This window comes from Taudactylus pleione, unplaced genomic scaffold (genome assembly GCF_031769625.1).
Source record: "Taudactylus pleione unplaced genomic scaffold, aTauple2 ptg000006l, whole genome shotgun sequence".
NCBI classification, from domain to species: domain Eukaryota; kingdom Metazoa; phylum Chordata; class Amphibia; order Anura; family Myobatrachidae; genus Taudactylus; species Taudactylus pleione.
This window is the reverse complement of record NW_028284409.1, coordinates 24,426,804-24,451,606: the sequence shown is the minus strand read 5'-3', so window position 1 is coordinate 24,451,606 and position 24,803 is coordinate 24,426,804. Positions and strand designations below refer to the sequence as shown.

The 24,803-nt window shown below is 41.6% G+C and overlaps 1 protein-coding gene across 3 annotated transcripts in view; it reads right to left on the bottom strand.

Annotated features, from left to right (window-relative positions):
• The window catches only part of SASH1 (SAM and SH3 domain containing 1), a 272,900-nt gene extending 249,611 nt beyond the window's left edge, over window positions 1-23,289 (bottom strand). For 2 of the 3 annotated variants that reach the window (XM_088455389.1, XM_088455448.1), the window contains exon 1: window positions 21,766-22,254. In XM_088455389.1, the coding sequence (XP_088311515.1) occupies window positions 21,766-21,870 (105 nt within the window). In that variant the 5' untranslated portion in view covers window positions 21,871-22,254. Of the gene's footprint in view, window positions 1-21,765; window positions 22,255-23,181 lie in introns of those variants that run through there. The other variant, XM_088455529.1, reaches the window with a different exon arrangement.
• Window positions 23,290-24,803: the final 1,514 nt, after the last annotated feature.

Here is a 24,803-nt window from a genome sequence, read left to right as displayed (position 1 = left end):
TGTGTGAGCATGTGATAGGGAATACAGAGTGTAAGCTCCACTGGGGCAGGGACTGATGTAAATGGCCAAATATTCTCTGTAAAAGCGCTGCAGAATATGTCTGTGCTATATAAATAAGTGGTAATAAATAAATAATTAATAGTGTGTATGGCCAGAATCGGAATGAAATACCGCCGGCCGCACAATTCCCGGCAGCAGCAGCCCGACAGATGGACAGATCCCGGCAGCGGCAGGTAAGTGTATACTAACCTAACCCCCCTAACCCTAACCCTCCTTAGGGGTACCTAACCCTAACCTCCCCCCCCCAAGTGTCTAACCCTAACCCCCCCTTCCCGACTGCCTAACCCTAAGTCCCCCCCCGGGTGCCCTAAACCTAACCCTCCCCCCTCGCGGCTGTCCGCTCGCGGTGCCCGGCATCCCTTCGATCGGGGATGCCAGGAGCCGGTCTCCCGGCATGGGGAAAATGACAGGCGTCTAGATATAGACGCCTGTCATTTAACCCTCGCCGGGATAAAGCAATCGGGAAGCTGGCTGTCGGTTTCCCGATTGCATCCCGTATGGCCGATTGCGCATGCACAGCAATTGTTCATCACATAGTGTGTACCCAGCTTAACTCATGTGCTTAACTCGCCCTTTTCCTAAAACTGGCTGCTGATGCCCTTATAAATCCGAGTAGGCCCATTAGGAAGCAGATTACTAGGAGCAAAGATTGTAGTATATTGGCTCACTCCATTCTACCTCCTGTGTGTTGTGTTTACTTTACATAGTAACTAGACCCTTCATGACTCCCATCCTTCACCCTCAAGATTCTATGCTTACCCTTCCTAAAGCTGGGTACACAATAGACTATATATATCGCCTGATCAGGCTGACATATCGTCCGCATCGGCTAATGTGTACCCACTAGGAGCCACCACGCGCGCTCCCGAGGGGCCGTTCATTGTATCGACAGACCGAGCCTACATGCTGCTCAATCTGTCAATTTCATGAACAACCCCATACTTCTGGATGCGGCTGGTGAACCTCATAAGGTGCAGCCTTTCACCACACAGGTGCTGTCGGCTGGGTACACGCATCGTGTAATGTGTACCCAGCATAAGCTTGCATATAGTAAAGAACTGTACCACGACTAGAGAAAATTGACAGTGCTTAGGAAAGTGAAGAACAGTACATATACAAATTTGCTAGAACTACTGCCTGTAAATTAATAAAATGTATTTATTAATTGATCAAAGGGAAATCCCACATATCAAAACATATATGAGCATAGAAAACAAGTCATAAATGACACATTAAGATTCATGATGCTCCCTAGACAGGTGCTCACCAACTATTGCAAGTCTATATAAATTAATTTATCCTCTCATACAAAGCACCAATTGGAGTTTCCTTTTGGAACTTTGCTTTTGGCAAGGACGTCAGTCACACTAGCTGATCCAGAAACGCAACAGGACCATTGTTCAATTTAGCCAAATACGAAGGTGACCAAACTAGGCAAGATCTGGATGTACTTCCAGCTTTTCTATTACCTATTAGTGAGATCAGATCGTGACCACACACACACAAAACATTTTTATCATGCAGCATATCCAAAAGCAGTAAACATATCATGTGAGGATTGCAGTGTGCAAGTCCTGCATAGACCGTAAAGCATGTGATTCGCTTACATGCACCTGTTCAGCAACCTCATTTATCAATGAGTTTTTATCATTCACGAGTGATAAAACTCGTTGCATATGATAATGGTGCTCCAGCCAATCAGCTTCCAACTGCCATCTGTTTGAAAAATGACAGTTGGAAACGAATTAGTTTGAGCACTATTTATTATATGCAACAAATTTTATCACTCGTTGTGCTGGGAAATTTTTTTCAATTGTTGAAAGATATTAATGCCTTGGGAACAATTCATGCACCCATCATAAAACAAGTGGGAATCTGGGTTGGTCCCTTAGTAAAATATAATATATGATTGAATGCCAAAACACTTATCCCAACCCTGGCAATACCTATACTACAAATTTAAATGCAATGTTCTCTATACAATATTACATTAGGCCTTCACATTAAAAGTTCACCAAGCAATTCTAGATGTCTCTAAACACTGTACTATTATTTATGTGTGAGGTTAAAACAATACATAATGAATCCCCACTAGCAGCAGCATTTCATTAAGTAGGGTGTCTAGGGTGAATGCATACGCAGCCTTCATTAAGAGAGAGCCAGAGGGCACAGGACTACTGGGGACGACATTCATCTCTATTAAGAGATCCTGGGTCCATAATCTAATACATTATTTGTAGTAGTTGTAATACAGAATAAGACAAGACATGAATGTAATTGAAGGATATAAGGCAGAAAAAAGCTAAACAAAAGAACTGATTGGACCAACAGTAATGCTAGAACAGACAATAGTAAATTATAGTTTAGAAGTTAGTGCTGCCTGCTAATGGTTAAATCACTATAGAAGATGAATTTACCTAACAATTTTAGTTACTTTTAGTAAGGAACTTATCACATTAACTCTATGCAAATACATAAAATTAAAAACATATGGTGTAATTTTCTAAAGTCAAAATTAAGCTATGTGTCTATCGGAATGTAGTCCTATGACCAGCAACCGCAAGTCACAATCCTGACAGCGGAATGCCTTCTAGGGATTTACGATAGGCATCGAACTACCGACACCTATCATAATCCCGATGCCAGAACACCATCCTGAACCAAGAGAAGTCCGGGATGCCCTTAGAGTTAGCCGTGGGGGGGGGGGTAGGATTAGGGAGTCTAGCGGGGTTAGGCACCCCCAGGGAGAGGTTAAAGTTAGACAGCCCCCTGGGAGGGTTAGGTTTAGGGAGTGGTAAGGGGTGGTTAGGGTTAGGCACCACTAAAGGAGGGTTAGGGTACTTACCTGCCTCTGTCAGGATCTTGATCCTGTCGGGCATCCGCTGTCGGGATTTGAACCAGCGGCTAAACAGCTTTTGTTTCTATCACTGTGCTCACTGTTGCATGTATACGGCTACCATAAGAGCTATAGGCATAGGCTTTAGAATTTGAAAGCTTGCACACACACACTGGGCCTGCCATTTTATCCTGCATCTTAAGCATGTCATCTGAAGCACTGAGTTAGAACTCGAGTTTGAAGAACAGGATTTGGACTTTGTTTAATCTGAGATTTCGAAAGTATACCAATTTCTCAAACATTGTAGCTCAGTAATGCTACTACTCCGCCCCCATTCAACTCCTCTGAAACTGGGTTTGGGGGCAGTCTCATGCTGCAGCCCAATCACACTCAACAAACTGCTGGATGCGACAAGACCGCACACTCGAAGAATACGCTAGAGACAGGCCAAGTCACACGGCTGGTTGTAGTTTACCCATTAATTTTAATTTCTAATTAACTTTACCATAGTTTTTGTAATGCTGTTACTAATCTTTTGATACTGCTGTATTATGCCTTTGTATTCAGCTTTTCTTTAGTTTTCTTTTCTTCTCTTCGTCTAGATGTTATACTAACTCTAATTAAACACCCTGCCAGATGTAAACTACGTAGTACGCCCCAGATGGCTGCTTTGGATGCAGGGGCGTTTTAAGAGAGGAGGGAGCCCATGTGTATTCTTCATGCAGGGCCCCCTCCTTTCTCCCCGGCAGACGACTGACGCGGCTGGCCAGCCACAGCAGAAGCAGTAAACTCTGGGGATTAGAGTGTGCCCAGAGTCTACTGCACATGCGCAAACCGCTGGAAAAATGTCCACGGCGGCTATTTTCCGGTGTTCTGTGCAGCACTGACACCCGACAACGGACAGGTGAGTTTTAAATAATATGGGTGCCTCGCACACCGTGCACCCATTATAGATACGCCCCTGTTTGGATGGTTCTTTCTAGGGCTGGATGAACAACACGTGGATCTATTCATTCAGTGCGTATCATATTACAAATGTGTCAGTCACCCCTATATGTTAGACTCTTTTATGGTTTATCCCACATTTTGTAACCTTTGTAGTGTGCACAAGATGGCTGCCTCGACTGGTATGCCTGTGGGTGGGACGAAAAATACTTGGAACTGATGGTTGTGTAAGGGCTCTACTCTTACCTTTAGTACATTGCAACTTCCCCGTTTTCTGTCATCTCTTTTAGGCGGTGCTTATTCCACCCATAGAAACCTATGTAGCGCACCCAAAATGCTGCACTAACCAGCTGCCTCGCCTGGTACCTTTTGTGGGTGGGTTATGTAACCTGTGGAATTTATTACCCAAAATGGCTGCACTAACCCTGCATTAAGTTCACTGTCCCTGTTCACTATGTTAATTGTTTTTTTCTTACTATAATAATCTGTGCTATTTTTTTTATTTTGTAAAGTGTCTGAATCCTGCAGGAAAAAAGTGCTTTATAAATAAAATTATTATTATAAGGAAAATCATAATCAAAAAGTAGAAAGCATGCGCCTTGCGCTGTCGAAGTGGGATAATTGGCTGAGACAGAATTGGTATGAAATTAAATCTGCACGACGCCATTTTGCGAATGACAATGAGATGCCATTTTGCGACTGGCCGCCCAGCGCCATTTTAGTGAATCTCGGCCATTATAAGTACATACGGCGATGCTATTATTTAGCGTTGTGCGGTTCCCATGCAATAGAAAGATGTTAAAAGTCCTCATCATATAAATACAGACAGTTACTAAAACATATAAAATGATCAACCCTGCAAAACACGTACCATGGTGTACTCCACAAACACGTAGTCGCACAACGCTAACTAGCGTCTTTTCTCAATACCCCAATACTTACACACTGCACACTTACATAAACGGTTCCCTAGTATTAAAGTGTAATATTCAAGGTTTATTCAGTATTAGTAATGTTGTGAAATAAATATGTTATTTGATATCTAAGGTTTAGTACATGGTAAGCAGACAGTGTTTGGTGTTGTACTGATCCACTGTGTCTTTGCAGATTTCCGGTATCATCGGTGAGAAGATCGCAACATGTGTTTGCAAACTATGGACCATAGAGAGTTAAACATTAAAATGTACTCTGTAATGTGGCCATCTTAGATTTATTATGCAGTGGGAAAAAGGACACAAAGGGCTGTTGGAGGCTGGATTGTGTCCATACGAACTGACCTATGAACTATACTGTAACAGAAGAACCAGGAAGAAGAACCAATGGAATCATACCAAACTGTTCTATTGTATTGCCCATCTCTGTAAGAGTATATATGTGGGCTCTCTGAAACTAGATGCCCAGTCTTCTTGCTTTGCTGTTGACGGAGGTTTCTACTTTGATGCCGGGATCTGGGTCCAGAGCGCGTGCATATGTAACGACTGTACCTTGGGTCTGTATGATTTATTTGCGCTAATTGTATTTAGATCACAGCGTGTAACTATCTGTTTTATATTGAATAATAACTTTTTGTGCTTTGGAACCACAATCAAAGTCTGAAAGCAATTATTTCTTGTGCAACTCATAACGCTAAACAGCGACAATTATTTTAGGAGTGTATAGGTAGGTAGGAATCGATAGCGCACCAAGGAAAACACTGTATGTTACGTTTGCACAGAGAACAAACACTCATTTAGTTGTTTGTTACACACACTTATGATGCCTACATTAGCCAGTTAAATAAACTTTTCACCTTTGGTATGATGATCCCTTTCTCCAATACCATGTAACCATTCTGAAATCAAATAGTTTAAATGTATGCTTGTGACAAGTTGTGAGCAGGGTCCTCCTACTGCTTTGTCTGCCTGTTACTAACCAGTCTTGTTTTATTACTGTGTTTGTCCTCAACTGTTAAAAAAAAAAAAAAAGTTATACCAGGGGTATTCAACATGCGGCCCTCCAGCTGCTGTTAAACTACACATCCCAGCATGCCCTGCCACAGTTTTAGCATGCCCTAATAGCAAATATGTGTTATGGCATGCTGGGTTGTATAGTTCCACGGCAGCTGGAGGGCCGCATATTGAATACTCTTGAGGTATGGAAAATGCTGCAGCTAGATAAAATTGAGGGTCCGTAGGTAGGGGGGAGAAACACATAATTTAGCCACGCCCCCTCACTACTGACCCACGAATCACGGGCTTTTCCCATAAATGTGGCGGGGCCTAGTGATGGCTATAGTCTGGCCCCACCCCCCAAAGCTTAGAGCAGCAGCTTCTCTCCGGCTGTTCCTGGAAAGGATTTCACAAAAGTCGGTAAGTATAATGTAAAGCTAAGGATCACAAGTAAAATATTGGTACAAAGTTACCATGTAGTAGGCAAAAGCAAAATACTCGCTTTAGAACTGCACAGCAGTGGCGTCACAAGGGGGGGTGCGGGCTGAACCCGGGTGTCACCAAGGTGCCGACTCCCCCTCAGTGACAGGAGCCGGGTGCTGCACTGTAGCATTGAGTGCAGCACTCGGCTCCTGTTACAGTGAGGGAGCCAGCACTCTGCACCTCCGGCACCCCCCACCACCCCAGTTATGATGACTACGAACCTCGGTTCGGGCCTAGAGGCCACGCCTCCTGTCTGTGAGACCATTCTCCCTTTTCAGCGCAGCATGGCATCCCTCCCCGCATCAGGTGTCATCGCAGGGAGGGACGCCACTGCTGCACAGTACTTTGTAAACTACTCGCTTTGCTTATGAAAGGTGGTAAATGGAGAGAGCGTAAGCTATTTTTTAGGTGCCACAACGTTTCTGCACAATTTCTTACCAGTAAGCGCTTACATTCTAAAGGGAGGGAAGAGCAGTTGGGGAGTGAACTGAAGAGAAGTGTAGAACAGGGGAGTATAAGAGTGGAGGTAGACTTTGATTAAAAGGAATTTTGAGTGACCTTCTCCATATGCCTGGAGTTAGCAGGGTGTATAATGTTTCTATAAATATCAGCCCCTTTCCTAGCACCTACAAATATTATGTTTGCTCAGATCAATTTGTGTAGTAAAAAAACCTAAGCTTCTAGACCAGTAAATTCAGTTCACAAATATCTGAGGATTGTCCTCTGGGGAACAGGAGGGATAATGCATGCCCCAGATAAAATAATTCACCTGAGCAAGAGTATTAAAGAAATACTGAAAACATGACAGCACTTGAGTAATAAAGATTAAAATCCCTGATCTAAATGAAATGATATTGGTGGACCTCTTCTCTGTGTCGAGATCTGCAGGCCTTCACTGTATGATCATATACATGAGGCTAGAGAGAAAGATCAAGTTGGCTATATCAATAGCAACAACACCAACAGCATGGTAGACTATATTTGAAGAAAAGGTGTGCAATTTTATTCTGTGGGTACAAATTAACTCATTTCCTACATGCCACTTTGAGAGGTGATAACCACATGCTGGTTCCAAGCTACATATTTATTAGACAGCTTGTCTTATAAACTTGATGTGTGCATGCTGGGAAAAAAAAATTATACCAAAGATTATTTATGTTTAATGTGTTCGTATGTGTAACTAAATAATATTATAGCAAGCCCAATGACTGTAAAGTCAGCCATACATGGTGTGATTCTGCCAAATTAGACCAGACCCAGCCAGTGGTTACACTTCTAGTATCTCTGGATCCTGTTAGTTAAAATAATTTCTGCTCTATTAGCGTCCAAACTGGCATGCAGCACGTACAATAATGATCCAGTCAATATCACATTGTTATGTGTCATTGTGAGACAGATTGTGAGGTCAGTATACGTGATGTAGTATAAAAGATTATACGACATCACTAAATTATATTTCACCTTGAAAAACCTTTATATGACAATTGGAAATATAATTAACATTCTATATTCTTTATAGATCCCAACTGGTATATAATTTACAACACAGCACTATTGCTTTGAAGACCATGTTAAGTTTTGTGATCCTGAATGATATTTACCTACAGTTCTCAGAAATGCACCTGGATCCCAAACCTTTACTATCATTTTTAATTCTTCCTTAATGAAAAAAAAAAATGGTTGTAAACAGATTTTATGTTATCAAAAAACAGAGGAAAAATGCAATTGTGATAATCAATTTTCTTTGACAGAATTATACAGAATTTTCAGCAAAACCTACACAGGTGAATCCCAGTGTGAGAACCTGCTCAGATCTGCTGTGGTTTTAGGTTTGTTTCTCATCTCTAATGATGCAGAACAAGGTTATTACTGCACATGGGGAGCATCATGCTCGACTTTATGAGCTAAACGTATAAGAAAATTATCTGAAAATTTAGGTAAATATTTTTTATCAATATCAGGTGGATGTTGCATGTGTCACACTCTGCAGTGGAATGGCTTCTGTGGTTTTTTTTTGTTCTGTAAAGGGACAAATTATGTAGTGATAAAGTTTAAATGGTTCAATCAATGTTCATTTTGGTTTTAAAAACACCCTCAGTGGCCACTTTATTAGGCAGTACCTTACTGCTCTTGGATCTAGTAAAGGTTGAGGCTATTAGAATATACTGTACACTTTGTAATGTTCGTAGAAATGGCAAAAGATGACGTGTACTTTGGGACGAGGTCTGGTATCCTACTGGAAGTAACCATTAGAAGAGGGTAGACTGTGGCCATAAAGGCATGGTGAATAACAGTACACTGGTAGGCTATGGCATTTAAACAATGCACAAGAAAACATTTCCCACATCACACCACCACCAGCCAGTACCATTGACACACCAAATTCTGACCCCATCAACTGCATATCACAGAAGAAATTAGATTCATCAACCTTCTCTCTCAGTAACAATTTCTTTAAATACAACTTGTCAAGCTATTGAAATATAACCAACCCTTATCCAGATGCCATTGTTTCCTTCTGTTCAACCTTTAAATAAGGAAATGACTAAAATTACTGGCTAAAGTCATTCTGTATTACATGGTGTGGCGTAAAGAATCATGGTTTCCTGTCATTCCTCCAGTAAAAAGTGTGTGCGTAATAAAAGGAATATATATAGTTGTACCCTCCCAGGTCAGGATTTCCTCAGGAAATTCAGTTTTCTCCCATAGTTACAGATGGAAGATTAAGGAAACAACCCTAAGCTGTTTGATATTTTTGAGCTACCTAGAGAAAATAGACACAAATATATAAAATTACAGTAATCTGATTAACAAATTAACTGGTTTAGGCTCTAGTGACAGTGACTATTTAGATTTTTGTTGTTGCTAATCAAAACGCATTGTTAAAATGTAACAAATTATAGTAGCAAAACGTTTTAATGCCCCACGATGAATGTTGCTATCTGTACACATTAAAAGACAAAACTATCAACTATGTGACTGCTGCATTTATACACTCACAGGGGAGGCAGCCATTTTGTTTGGTGACAATATTAATTAAAAAGGCAGCCTATCAATTCACAGGGAACAAAGCCGTACAAACATAAGTCATGTTGAATATGAGTCATGAAGTGCCTTAGTAATATCACTAGTTCTCAGTGAACTGATACACTATAATCTTGTGAACATTGGTTCAGCTGACAAAATCGATGCCTTCGCTGTGGGAAGGCAACAGGTGCTCTTTAAGAGTCACACACAGCAGACGCAGGACAACAGGGGTCATACTTTATAGGCTCTGTAAAAACTTTAAGGGCGAGACTCACTTTTATTTGTAGACCAATGGGCTAAAATAAATGCACTTGAGTGGGCTCTATGTAGCGTGCATCTTATTCAAAGATTTATGCTATTCTAAAACAAAATTAATGAACAAATACATTTAAAAACAGCAAAAGGATATAAATATATAGCTGTAAACTGAAGCTAAATTCATCAACCATGAGACCTCTATCCAAAGCAGCTTGCAGAACGAAAATGCCCAGTGTTTTGTGTCTAATTGCAAAGACAATGGCTTGTATTGTTCTACACAACCTCTATCCCTCACATCCTTAATGAGCACCGTTGTGTAACAGTCATCTCAATACTGTATTATGTAGAACAGCCTTCAACTGAACAAAGAGGCCTGTGCATGGCAAGTCCCAGCTCCAAAGGCTATCCAGCCATCCCATAATCATTAAGTAAAGCAAGGAAATGAGCCACACCAGACCACAGCTATATAAAGTAACTGAGGTCACAGACAGGTTCACTTATAATCTTAGGTCAATTTTCAATCCTACTACAAAGGAGACCAAACAAAGAACATAAAACATGTTGAGGTGAACAGCATAAAAAAAAAATAAAAAAAATTTAAAATTAAATAACTTTCTCCATGATTAGGTATGTACATAACCTGTTGAACTAGATATTTGCGGTCTTCTTAAAAATGATGCTAGTTTATCATGTAACAATGTACAATGTAGGTTTAAAGGTGTCCATACAGAAAGCCATCGTGCTTAGTGACCAGTGATCAGTATTTGGTGGCCAAATGGATATTTGACCACTCAGTGGAAACACAGTATAAGACAGGATCCAGCTAAAAGTACTGGGTTTACCAATATTGTCCACTGTAAGACCACCACTAAGGAACTTGTTGGGAAAAAAACAAAAACACATTTCATTTAACTTTCACGAAATGTTGTAAAAAAAAAAAAAAACATGTAAAACACAATATCAAGATTTATTTTCATGGTAATCACAGTAAAATTAACATTGCTGTGTACTATAAGAATTCTGTTCTATGAACAAGCTACTGCTTGATCAAAAGCAAAATGTGCTTCCTGATCTGTCTTTCCAGTCACAGGAAGCAGTTAATACAGCTGCATAGCTATACCTTTTCTTGTCCAAGAGCAAACAATTTCTAATCAACAATGTATTAATGGAAACTTCCTCAAATGCATCTTGAATGCTTAGGCTATTAATTACCATACACTAGAAGGGGAAGTATGAGTTCAATATTTAATGGACTTTCAATATTTACATGGGCATCAAAGATTGCAGAAGGTGCCCCAGAATTACCTGTTATGTGGCGGGATGCACTAACGTCACAAATGCGGTCAAAATCCTGAAAATGCCGTTTTCGGGGGTCTGACTGCATTTCTCATATGCATCAATCCCTGGAATGCGATACATTCTGGGTCTTTGATGCGGTGGGCAATGCCATCTTCAGATGGCGTTGCCCAATATTTGTGACGCCCCCCTGGGGGGGATACAATCGGATCCTTCCCAGCACCCCCTGTGGCGTGCATCCTTCTGCGCATGTGTAGACGGATGCCAGAGGGACTTCTGGGTCATAGAAACGGAAGTCCCTCATTCACAAAGGACAGCTCTTACCAAGAGAGCTCTCCTTTGTGATTTTCTTCATGCATACCGGCGAAGGGTGGCATCATGCTCGTGTACACCAGTCACCAATTTAGCCACACCCAACCGGTTTCATCGTTTTAGGCCACCTGACGAAGTCCAAGACGATGAAGCCGGTTGGATGTGGTTAAACTGGTGGCACGCACGCTGTTCCCAGACTCGATAACTATCAGGAGACCTGGAAGCGTGGCCACTGTGGAAGCAGGATAGTGATGGTGTCTAAGTATACATGTGTGCAAATTGTGTACTTTAGTAAGAGGTTTATCTGATTTTTAATCTGGTGTGAGAGGAATAAAAGCTTCTCTGTACTTTCACTATTGTGCGCCTCATTTTCTTTATACTTTTTACACACACACACACACACACACACACACACACACGGTCCTGATGACAAGGTCCACTGAGACCTTGAATCGTCTACAAACTTTATATTTAAAGTGTATAACAAAAGGAAGGCACCCGGACACCTTTATATTCCATTTTAGCAAGTGCCAAACTACAGGCTATTATATATATCAGTTGACGAAATTAGGCCTACAAAATTATCTTTGCTTAAAAATTGTATCCAACACAGTTACTTGTGGCTCCAGAAGAAAAGATTCCATACAGTTTCTTTAAAAAAAATGCTTTAAATTCCTGCCAGTCGTGCAGAGCAAATAGCCTGCAAACTTTCATATGGGTTTGAAAATCTTCTTAGGTCATGGTGAGAGAGAGGTCTTAGGTCATGGTGAGAGAGAGGGTCTTAGGTCATGGTGAGAGAGAAAAAAAAAAAAAGCATGCTGCAATCCTCCTTTTTAGGCAATGCTACATTTGAAACTACCAAATAAACTGGGTTTCATTTTAGATTTCATTTAATCTTGGTCAAACTTGGGCTGCCTAAATAAGAGCCTAACAACACTGGCCAATAATGTCAGGAAAGCAACAGTTTCCTGATTGCAAACAAAATACACAATTAGGTAGAGTAGTGTATTCTTCTTCCTTTATCACTGTACCCAAGTAACCCAAACTGGAATATTTTGGAAGACGTAGGATTTGAAGGAGGTGGGTCTCTTCCTGGCTCTTAGTGGATGTTCTGGATTACAAGACTCCATGCCATAGTCAACAGAATGATAACAGATGTAGATGTTTTTCACCTAGATCAGTCTAAAGGCAGACTTTTACTTACAGAGAGGTTATGCAAAAAGCATGTTAACATCCTTTAAAAACTTGATGCATCTGGAAATAATTCAGTACAAATCTTAAAAGCAATTTATACTACTGAATTTAAAATTAGCTTATTTGGCAGGCAATGTGTTACTTAAAATGCATTCACTGTACAACATAGCAAGGCAACAAAAACTGTAGCATGGGAGGAAATGTTTATATTTTTGGAGAAAAACAGTTAACACAACACACGACCTGGTGTCAGCGTCAAGACGTTGCGAATTACAACTCTTGTATGTGCCGTTTCCTATTATGTGGGCAGAATCTATGCATTAAAGGTACTCCCTCCCCTACTGCTATTTCTATATGTAGTGAGTGTACAGCAGCTATGATATTAAAAGAAAAAATAGATCAGTTTAACTGTATTTGATGGTCAGCAGCTTTTCGCCATAGCCCCTCGTGGCTGGGTTACTATACAGGAGACATGCCGAACAATCTGACAGAAATTGCAGATCATCTGTGGAATGGCCTGGTGCTGAGCTCGCTGTTGTAGTAGTGTAAAGCTTATCATCCATCTGCCAACTCAAGCAGCACAAGGGGAAAAGCAGTTGAAGAGCTGAAGATGACAGGAACCTGGAAGGTAAATCAACCTTTTCCTGCTCCACACATAAAAATAACGTTGGGCAGATAACACTTTCACACATGATGAAGACGCTATTTAAAAACAAATCTATACACAAAAAGTGGACATTTTCTTGAAGAGTGTAGAGGAAAAGCCTTGGGAAGGTAAAAGTTACCAGACGCCTGTTAGCGGGATAGGTGCTTCATTAAGCTTTTGGATAAAATAAGTAGTCTGTATGTGGTGTATGGGTCTCCTGTTGTATTTCTCTAGGGCAGTGGATCCCAAACTGGGTGCCGTGGGGCACGTCTTGCAGGGGTGCCATGGATTGGCGGTTCAGGATCAAATTATTTATGGTCATTGTGATTGGCAACCACCAACACTAGTTTTGCCTATCATAAAATATGTGGACAAACAATTGTCCACCAAAGGAAAACAACAATTTACAATAAGAACAATTATCTTAATTTCATATATTTTTTTAATTTCTTAATAAGAAACTTTTGGCATAGGGGTGCTGGGGAAAAATGCTGATACTGTATGGCGCCGTGATTCAAGAAAGTTTGGGAACCACTGCTCTAGAGTAATCACATGCTAAAATAAATGCTTTCGACACTAGTAACTGAAGGATGACAATTATTTGATAACAGTAAGATGTTTTCTTTCAAAACAACCTTTTACTGAGCTACTAAATGAAACATATACAAAATAACAAATTCAGAAGCAAGTCATACTTCAAGTGCAACAACAGGAATGACAGCTGCATTTTACAGACACATTCTTACATTATATTTTTGGGGATATTTATATTATAGTTTTAGGGGATATGACAATAAGCCGACTGTTCAGTGACAGGAATTTCAAAAGCGTGTTTTTATCTTCCTTCAAAGAGTGTATCTGTGTTTTCTGTCTTTGAGTCAAATAGTAGAATGCTTAGTGCAATGGTTGTGAATAGAATAGATTGGAGATTTCCAGATGACCTCCTGTGGGCTAGTTGTGCCTCAATAGCTTTCTGTGGACTGCTGCATTCTTCAGAGACTTTACAGACCACAATTTATGGCACAAGTATATATTGTGTATAGTGTATATGTGGTCATCAAACTGTGAATTGGCCTGAAAGCAGCACCAAGGATCTAGAATTCTAGGAAGTTTGCAGAGAGGAGCCAAGAGTTCATGTACCAATGTATAAAAAGACTGCTGGAGGAAAATTCCAGCAGGACCATACTCATAGCCTGCTTAACCCTTGACACTACCAGATGCTTTTTCTATGATGGGACATTGACCCTGCCAGATCAGTGTGTAAAAGCCTGCACATGCACCATGCACTCTCCTGCAGATGATCAGCCTCCAGACAACATAGGACATATTTTGAGCTAACACAAATTCACTGTACTTCATACACACTTGCACCCCCCTCCAGCCCCCAAGTCCAGCTATCAAGACAAAGGGGTCATAAAGCACAAAGGGGGAATGTATCAAGCCTTATAAAAAGTGAACAAGTGTAGAAGTTACCCATAGCAAACAATCAGCTCCTACTCTTCATGTTATAGAACATACTTGCTAGATGCTAGCTACAGTAGAAGCCTATTGGTTAGTATGGGCAACTACACTCTTTAGAAAGTTTGATACATTTCCCCCTCAGGGGTCAATTCAATTTGGAGCTGGTTGGGTCCTGCAAGACGTTTTCATGGCAAATTTGCAGAGTGAATTACATTTACAATCCAATTCCAAACGTGTATTGTATTTTTCCAGCATATTCATGTTTTTTGTGTGCCCCTCCCTCAGCAGATGAAAGGTAGTGAAAATCTTGATTTTAAAAGGAAAAAAGGTCAGGACACAGTACAGAACCTCTGGTACACCCCTCCCACACAATCATGCATTTGGAGGGGTTGAAATAGCACCAAAAGTTTGTGTAAAACCTGGGGTAGATGTAACAAACCCTCTAAAGAGAACAAATAAAGAAGTTTCCCATACTAACCAATCAGCTTCTGGCTATCATTACCTAGTACATTATACAAAATGATAGCTAGAATCTGATAGATTGCTATGGACAACATCTTCAGGTGTCCTCCTTAGAAGGTGCAATACATCTCCGCCCCCCCCCCCCCCCCCCCCTCCCAACCTCAGTGTACATCTGGCTGCAGTGCAAAGGCTGCACAGAGGCAAAATTTGCCAAAGATAATAAGAAATACACCTAAGAAAATCAGACCCCACAGGTGAATTATAGCAATCTGTGCTGACAATTTAAAAACAACTAATATTGAGCACATGGGGGGCGGTTCAATTGTTTTATCGCGACCGATCTCCCGTCTAAAGTGACGGGAGAGCAGGGTGTGATATTCAATTGTTTTTGTGCACACGTCATGCACAAATGGACTGGGTTTAGCCTCGGAAAACAGCTAAACCCGTCCAAAGTCCTAGTTGGGTGCCCAGACCACGTACTTTTCTGCTTGCCACCTCAGTAAAGTGCAAGCAGAGATGTATGCCTCCACGACTATTCATGCCCGAACAGAGCAACTACTGAATTGCTCTGTCAAGCACCCATTACACCAGGGAAGAAATAAAAACAATTTAAATCACACTCATAATGTGGACTGCATATAGCCAGGGATTCAGTATGATTTACCCCCGAACCCAAACCCTCCCTTAGGGGAGCCTAACCCTACCCCCCCCCCCATCCCCGTCACCTAAACCTTAGTGCCCCGGGGGGGTGCCTGACCCTAACCTCCCCCCGGGGGGTGCCTAACCCCCCCTTCCCCTAACCTAAACTTAACCTCCCAGGGGGGTGCTTAGCCCTAAGTCCCCCCTGGGAACCCTAACCTAACCCCCGCTGCTGTCCACGCCCGTCGCCCGGCTTACCTTCGATCGGTAAGCCGCGCGTCGGGCTCCCGGCATAGGGAAAATGACAGGCGTCGGGATTTCGACGCCTATCAATTAACCCTTTTCGGGATTATACAGTCAGGAAGCCGGCAGTCGGGATTAAGTCCATCGTTTTCCCGACTGTTTCCCATAGCAAGTCCACTAAATAACAGTTGACTTTTACAAATTTAAAAGATAGGGTACCCTTTACACCCTTGTGGCATATTCATTAGGTACAGGGTTTACCGTGCGGGGAAGAGCTCTGGGTTCAACAACCAGAGCTATTAAATTATTCTGCATGTTCCCTTGGCTAATGTGTGGTAACCCATAGACGCCGCATAAAATGCTGGAATCTATGGGTTTCCCTTCATGAAATCGCAGAGGGTGCATTTTAACACTTGGGTTTTTCCTCGCAGCTCTTGAGGCTAGAGGAAAGGTGCACCATCTGATACTTAAAACACAGGAAAGCAGGATTTAATTGAATCAGTCTGAGCCAACAATTAGCTGCATGGTAAACCTCAAAACGAATTGGATATGCGTCTTAAGCTTTATTATGGCCATTTAAGGTTAAAACACTATTTTTAAAAGTGAATAGTTCTTTTGATTTTACAATGAATCTCCAAAACTATTTGAACTTTTATCAACATCTATCCCTAATCATAAATATACAGTCACTATCATTAAAGAGGAAGCTAAAATAAGGATGATTTCCAAGAACATGCAAGTCTGATACCCTAGTCATTTTTCCAAAATGTTATCTCTGGTCATTTTAAATCAAAATTAGCAAGTAACACATTTCAGTGTAAAGGTGCGTACACACGGTACGATTAAAATGCACAATATGAACGATATCGATCATATCGTTAATTTTTTGTCGCCTCCGTCCTGTGATGTGCGGGCATGTTTGGACAATAAAGATAACGTTCATCGACCGTGCATGCATGCCAACCTGGTCGATATTGACCAGGTTACTATAGGGACCCGTGATCGTTGATTGTGGGTCGCTAGCCGTCGATGGTAGTGTGCTTGATGATAGATATCGATCATCCAGCAGACCCGGGAGAACGTTCAATGATATCGTTGACGAACATCCCGTGTGTATGCACCATTAGAAATCTACAGATTTACAGCTTCTTAACAATCCAGCTTCTGTGTCGAGGCTTCTTGTGTAGCTAATACCCCTTTTACACCTAAATTCCGGGTCTGACCCGGAGTTGGAACAAAGTTCCTATCCGGATCAGACCCGGAATTTTGCCGGCGCTGACTCGGGATATTCCCGAGTCAGCGCCGCTCACACCGCAGTCGGGTCTGCATAGACCCGGCTTTTGCGGAGTGAAAGTGGACGCTTGGAGATGACGTCATCTCCAAGCGCCACTGAAGCCGGGCCAATCGGCCGGCTAGCAGCGCACTCCAGGTCTTCGTGACCCGGAGTGCGCTGTTCCCATAGCAGGGTTTCACGGGCTACGCCCGTGTTAAACCCTGCTAGTTACCTGGGTTGGATTGCCGGGTCACTCGACCCGGCGATCCAACCCTCTCCCCTTTTACACCAGGGAGCTGCCCGGGTTAACCCTTCAAAAACCCGGGTTTTAGCTCCGGTGTAAAAGGGGTATTACTAACATCAGAGTTAATTTTATTATTTTTGGTACAATATAATCACATGGTACATGTTCTTTTTAGGATATGGTTTTTCCCTAATCCAGGGATGAACAAGCCTACACATTTAGAGGTGCATTTCTTATATAATGGTAGAAAATGTCCAAGAAGACTGAAATGATCCATTGCCTCAGTATAATGTGGTAATAACAGGTTTTGTTATTTGGCATATTCCCCCAGGGAAAAAAAAATTTTTTCCACACTGCCTGGGCAACTTGGGAAAAAAAAAGATAAATATAGATAGGATAGATAGATCAGACTTTTCTTTTAGCAAGACCATAGAATAATCTCTTTTTGGGCATTATGTAGGGTAATAAATGTCAGGAGGAAGGGAAATAAAACCTTCTACAGAATTATACCCTCAAGGCTCGATTCAGACCCGCTCGCTAGATGCGTTCGCAAGCACCCAGCATATGCAAATCTGGCAAAGGCAGGCGATTGCATGGCAAGGCATTAGCACGTCCACTATGTCTTTGTGTGCAATAGCATTGTGTATGCAGACTCCCACCAGCCTGTCTTAAGACACCCACTTGTGCACATCATTTCCAGGAAGTGTATGCAACATTCAGTAACAGAGAACCATCAGATGCGATTGCAGCACTTGTAGTTGACCATACCCTGCCGCAAGCACTGCAAGTGCTACAGTGTAAATTTCAGCCAAGTGACGTGTACTATGATGCTGCCTCTTAATTATGCACGCCTGAAACGGCATTAAGACGCTCAGGCATGCCTACATTCGCACCTCCACTGCCCCGTTTCTAGCGGACAGCCCGTCACCACCCACAAACGGCTTCTCCTGTCACTCAACAGCCGGGCAGTCTATGCGCAGCGAGCGCTTCCCGATCGCTCGGTCTGGTTCACGCACTGCGATGCGTACGCAAATTTTAAAAAATGGCTGGCGTATGCGAATGCAGCCTAGCGAGCGGGTCTGAATCAGGCCCTCAGTCCACTAGTGTGCACTGCTGTATCAGGCCCTTTGTGAGGGAACAGAACCAAAGAGGTCACCAAGAAACCATCATTTGTGCAAGATAGAGGCACAGAGGAACTACACACATCAATTCCAGATCAGTTAAAGAAAAATATAAATAATAGGGGTTTTTTCCCCAACAATAATTAGTAATAAAACATTTTTCTCATGTTATTATGGTATTGCATAAAATGATACTCTAAAAAGCCACACATAAAAATAGTGTTATTGTCTTTATTATACTTTATTTTTAAAGGTGCTACAAAGTTTCATCAATAACGTACAGTGAATACAGAGTAACAGAGAAATAAACATATCAACGGAACAGTTACTATGAGTTGGCGTAGAATAGTAAACCAACAAACTAGGCGAACGCAGACTAGAGTTTGAGAACTCACCGTACCTTGACAGGCAAAAGGGGTTGAGTCACAGGGAGGGGAAGGCAGTTCAGCACTCAATGAGAGTCAAGAGTTGTTGAATAGGGTAATGCTAGAGCTGTACATATAGTCAGAGGCATCAGTAGCATATGGGTCAGGTTTACATCAGGTGTATGTGCTTTATTTATACAGATATGGTAATAACAGAACAGATACACTTACAAGCAGCCAGGTCATAAGCACAAGAAGACTGTTGCAGACAGCAAAAATGCATCAGCTATGTTTGAGTGAAGTTAAAAAAAAAATAAAAAAAAAAAATTACACTACAAACACAATATAGGCAGAATAATTTTCTCACTTATGTAAGAAAGTAGCAAACAATAATTCTAGAAAGCGCCCCCAAAAATATTCTAATAAACGCACTATTAATAAAGACACCACCTACAGGTATCAGCTTCAGAGGTGAATACACAATCATCCAATCAGAAGTGGCTAGCTAGTGCTGGTGACCATCATCATTATCAGTGTGTTATCTGAACCAGCCGCCCTCAGACACCAGCAAGGGATATTCTACTGGCAGACTCACATGGGTCTCACAATGGTTCTGTCTCAGCTCACAATTATGTGGACATGACCATGCTGTACTTGATCTGTGTTTGTATGTCTCTCCAAGCGTACGGAGGTCTCAGTACTAGATCTGCATGCATATATAAACATATACTAGACATTTTGGGGCATAAGTAGTACTAATTTGCTTATTTTAAGCTACACTAACAGGTGCATGCACAACTCAGCATCACTCCCTGTGTCTCCAATTACCATATATGAATGTTTTAATGCATGTACAGGGAGAATTTCTAGTCCTACAGTAATTATTGGACTTTTAAAGTCAATGCATGCTATTTGCTTAAAGATCATATAGCAGTGGCTTGTTTAAGTTGATAAGTTCTTGTAATCGATATTCAGACATAAATCAGTGCTATGGTAAAGCTGGGTACATACGTAAAGAATTTCTGCCCAACTAGTTGATTGGTTGGAATGAAAATCTGGTAAGGTATGGGAGTAACTGATGATCAGCAATTTGCTCCTAAATGCCAGAAAACAGATGAAAATGGTCGTCAGACAAGTTTGATCTAACAATTTGTTCAAACAGTTTTTGTCCATTTTCCGGCATTTGGGAGCAAATTGCTGATTGTCATTTGCTTTCATACCTTACCAGATTTTTATTCCAATCAATCAACTAGTTGGATGGTTGGACAGAAAATCTTTATGTGTGTGTATGCTTAGGAGTGGTTAGAAGCAGTTGTTTCCACAGCTGGCCACTACCTTACAGTAGCACTGACTTTACAAGTCACACATACATGCTGAATGACACACACACGCAATGCACACTTTGCCCAACTGTATCTTTCTCATATGACTTTTAATAAGTAATTAATGTTAAAACAATTTTACAGCAGACAAATTAATTAACGAGCCACCACAGAATACTCAGCTGTTTAAAACTAAGGTCATAATTAACAGCTACAGTTTGTAAACAATGTATACTGTAATAACCACTGCATTCGCCTTTCTAATAAAATCACAGTTTAAAAAAAATTATGTTTTAATAGTTTGAGAACCTATTATGACAGCAATAAGTGTAGGAAATACGAAGTGGAGCATAGGTCCCAATTTGTTAAAAGAAAAAAAAAAAAAAAAAAAGTGATTTTTACAATTTTTTTTTTTTTTTAAATATTGCCAGTGTAGCCCCCGGATATACTGTACCAAGTTGGAGCGGTAATCTCTTAGCCAATATTTGGAGCGGTAATCTCTTATCCAGTATAATAATATACTGTACCAAGTTGGAGCGGTAATCTCTTAGCCAATAATGAATGCGCACATTGCCAGTCTTTGGCAATGTGCGCATTCATTAGTGGACTTGATGGTCCCAGCATGTGCAGATTTGGACCTTCAATTCCAATTAATAAAAAAAATAAAGATATTAAAATTATTTAAAATATAAATATGATTTCTGGGGAAAAAAATGCAACAATATTTAAAAACCATTGAACATGAAAACATGCTTTATTCAAATGGAGTTAGCAATAATCACGAAGCCTTGGTTTCCCCATGCATAAACATGGGGCAGGGTTTCTCCAGTGATCACAGTATTATCACCAGCAGAAATGACCAAAAATAACCCTACACATGGTGAAAGTCCCATTTATGTCAGCAATAGGGTGTATCATGCTCCTAAAATCCAAATCATAAGATTATTACATAACACACCTAATTATTCACCTGTCCAAATCATAACTAAAACTTTAGCCCCAATAGCACCACTAGAACAGAGTTCTCTTGCTCTGGTGAGAATCTAAACCCTCTAACTTATGCAATGTAGGCAATAATGCAAATACACAGAACAGCATAAGAATCAGAAAACACACTCTTCAATCCTGTGTGACATGTAAGGTTCGTAACCTTCAACTGAAATTCACTGTGACAGAAGCACAGAAGAAATATGATACTGTACTAATTGCAGTGACAAGTTTGGAAACACATGCTAAAGGATGTTTATTAAAGTTAGCAAAGCAAAGTCCAACATAGTATTTTATATGTAAATACAATTCATTGCTCTAACGTACAGTAAGTAATACAGCCACTGTAGCCAAAGGCAAATAACAAATATATAGAATAGTATAAATATAACAAATTACGTTGAAAGTAAACAAAAGCAATCATCCTAGTAGTGTAGGTACTGTAATATGGACATACCATCCTGCCTACACATCACACCTACCTCTGGGGCATCAGGTAGATAGAGTGGGATGACCTGTATACTAGTCAGCTGCTACTCAACACACACACAACATAAAAAGTACACACATGTACAGTATAGTGATAGTTTACCCAGATACCAGTGATTAGTTATAAATCAAGGATTATGTAAAGTAATTATTCTCTCCCTTAACGCAACTTACCAGCATTCCCATCACATCGCTCCAAAGTTTGGAGAAGGCGTCGGACTCTGTGCCATCAGTTTGGGGGGTGTCAGGGGGGCTGCTTGCTGCCTGTTCTCCCTCCATTGTGCTAGGAGTCCCAGCCTGAGATGCCCCCGGTGTCACTGCTCTCTGGCCGTCACTAACACCGGCATCCCTCACCTAGCCGCTCCAAACCCCCAGTGCTCCTCATTAGCCGGCTGCAGCATAGTGTTTCCATGCCCTGTGTGCTGCCTCCTCCCCGGGGCCACTGCTGGTAGCAGCTTGCTATACCCAGGCTGCTCTGTTTTGGTAACTCCTCACACCGCTACTCCCCCGGGTACACACCACACTACTACTTCAGAATAGTACTACGAACTACTACTAGCAACATTACAGCCTGGGCTGCTCCACAGAGTTCAGGCAGGGGGGTGGGGGAGCAACTCCACAAAAACAAAGTTCTGGGAGAGGAACTCTCCGTCTCCCGGACTAGTCACACAGTCATTAGTGACACCGCCTGAGCTGCAGCCCTAACTGAGTGAGCCTGTGCTGTGCTGGTGATTGGGCTGTGGAATGTCTGTACAACTCCCCCTCCAGACTGCTGCTATGGGACATCCCGGTTGCACATGATTGTTCACTTCTAGCCAGAGAGAAAGATCTCAGCAACAAAGGTAGTAATGTGATGTTAGGCTCCCTGCATGAGAATGAGACAATTGTTCAGCTGAGCTCTGGGCCTCAGTGTAGCCATTGCTCAAGTAGATTAAAGCGTCCTCTCATAATTACTACTGAAATGTGATAGATCTAAGTGAAGCTAAAAATAATAATTTATTAATTAATAATAATATTTTGTATCAATTTGTTTGAGGAGTAATTACAAAACAACACAATGGGGCTTATGCAGAATTGTACAGAATGTGTGCCTAAATTCCCAGCACAAAATGTGCACCAGAAAAAGGTGTTTCAAGCCTAGCTTGCAGAGTTGGCTGTATACGCAAGATGCGTCCAGTTCTGTAAAGGTATCGGATGTGCCTGCTTTACTCCAACAGCAAACAGTAGCATATGGTTTATTATTACTACCAGTTATTTATATAGTGCACACATATTCCACAGCGCTTTACAGAGAATTCACATCAGTCCCTGCCCCAGTGGAGCTTACAATCTATATTCCTTATCACATGCTCACACACACAAGGGTTAATTTTGTTGGGAGCCAATTAGCCTACCAGTATATTTTTGGAGTGTGGGAGGAAACCCATGCAAGCACAGGGAGAATACACAAACTCCACACAGTTAGGAACGTAGTGGGAAACGAACCCACGACCTTAGTGCTGTGAGGCAGTAATGCATACCCTCCAACTATACCGTTTTAGCGTGTACAGTACCGGTTTTTAATGGTCTGTACCGAGTGGGTACACTCACCAGATTTCTTAAGCAGCGCTGTTGGGACACAGGACTCCCGCAGCATTCTGAGTGACAGCCGAATCTTCTCCGACCTCCGTGCTTTTCTGCCCCTACCGTCGCCAGCTCCGGTAATTATACAGAACTTGCAGTATAACACTAACTGTAAGTACTAAACCAGCCACGATGCCTCCAGCCCCCATGGACATGCCCCTTTATCCATGACCATGCCCCTCTATCTGCGGCCACGCCTCCCATGTAACGAGTTGTTAAAGGAAAATGTTGGAGGGTATGAGTAATGCTAACCATTACACCGTCTGTGCTGCCCTGTGTTTACTTTAACAAATGTGGCTTCAAAGTGGTATTTGTAATTATAGTACACAATTCATACATAATATAGTACATCTGAATAGTGTGCCTGATTCAGAGTTGGGAATAGAATAAAGCTGGCCACACATCTAAATATTATCTGTCCAACCAGCCAACTAGTTGATTGGTTGGAATGAAACTCTGGAAACATATGGGAGTAATGCTGGTCATACACGCTGCAATTATTATAATTATTATAATTGTAGCATGTGGGGGGGCGACTGAGGGTTAAATATTGCTCGGTCGGGCATGCCGGATTGTCCAGCATGCCCGTCCAATACGATATTTCCCGGTAAACTGTCGGCCGCATCGGCCAGTGTATGCCCAGCCGCGGCCGACAGACAGACATTTCCTGTGTTCCTTCCTACGGAAGGAACAGGGAAATGTCTCCTCCCCCGGGGGCGGAGCGCGGATGTCGGGCTGATACACTGTGAGAGAAATCTCACAGTGTATGCCGGCGACATCTGCGGCTGGCAGGCTGACAGACATTTTATCTGGCCGTGTATGCCCAGCATAACTGATGATCAACAATTTGCTCCTAAAAGCCACAAAACAGATGAAAATGGTCATCAGACAAGTTTGTTAAATGTTTGATCAAACCAATTTGTTCAAACAACAGTTTTAAGTAGGGATGTGCAGGCTCGGATAGGTTCGAGTTTGCACGTGGAGTTCGGATTTTTCCCTCCAAAAAAACGGAACTCAGAAAGAGGCAAAACGTCATCTTACATGTCCAGGAATGATGATGTTCGTCCATGTAAGATGACGTTTTGCCCCTATTTCTGAGTTCCGTTTTTTTGGAGGGAAAAATCCGAACTCCACGTGCAAACTCGAACCTATCCGAGCCTGCACATCCCTAGTTTTAAGTCCTTTTTCTGGCATTTGGGAGCAAATTGCTGATTGTCATTTGCTTTCATCCCTTACCAGGTTTTCATTCCAACCAATCAACTAGTTGGATGGTTGGATGTAAGTTGGTGGCCAGCTTTAAGCTGCATACACACGTAAAGATTTTCTGTCAAACCATCCAACTAGTTGATTGGTTGGAATGAAAATCTGGTAAGGTATGAAAGCAAATGACAATCAGCAATTGGCTCCCAAATGCCGGAAAATGGACAAAAACTGTTGTTTGAACAAATTGTTTAGATCAAACATTTAACAAACTTGTCTGAACGACCTTTTTCATCTGTTTTCTGGCATTTAGGAGCAGATTGCTGATCATCAGTTACTCCCATACGTTACCAGATTTTCATTCCAACCAATCAACTAGTTGGATGGTT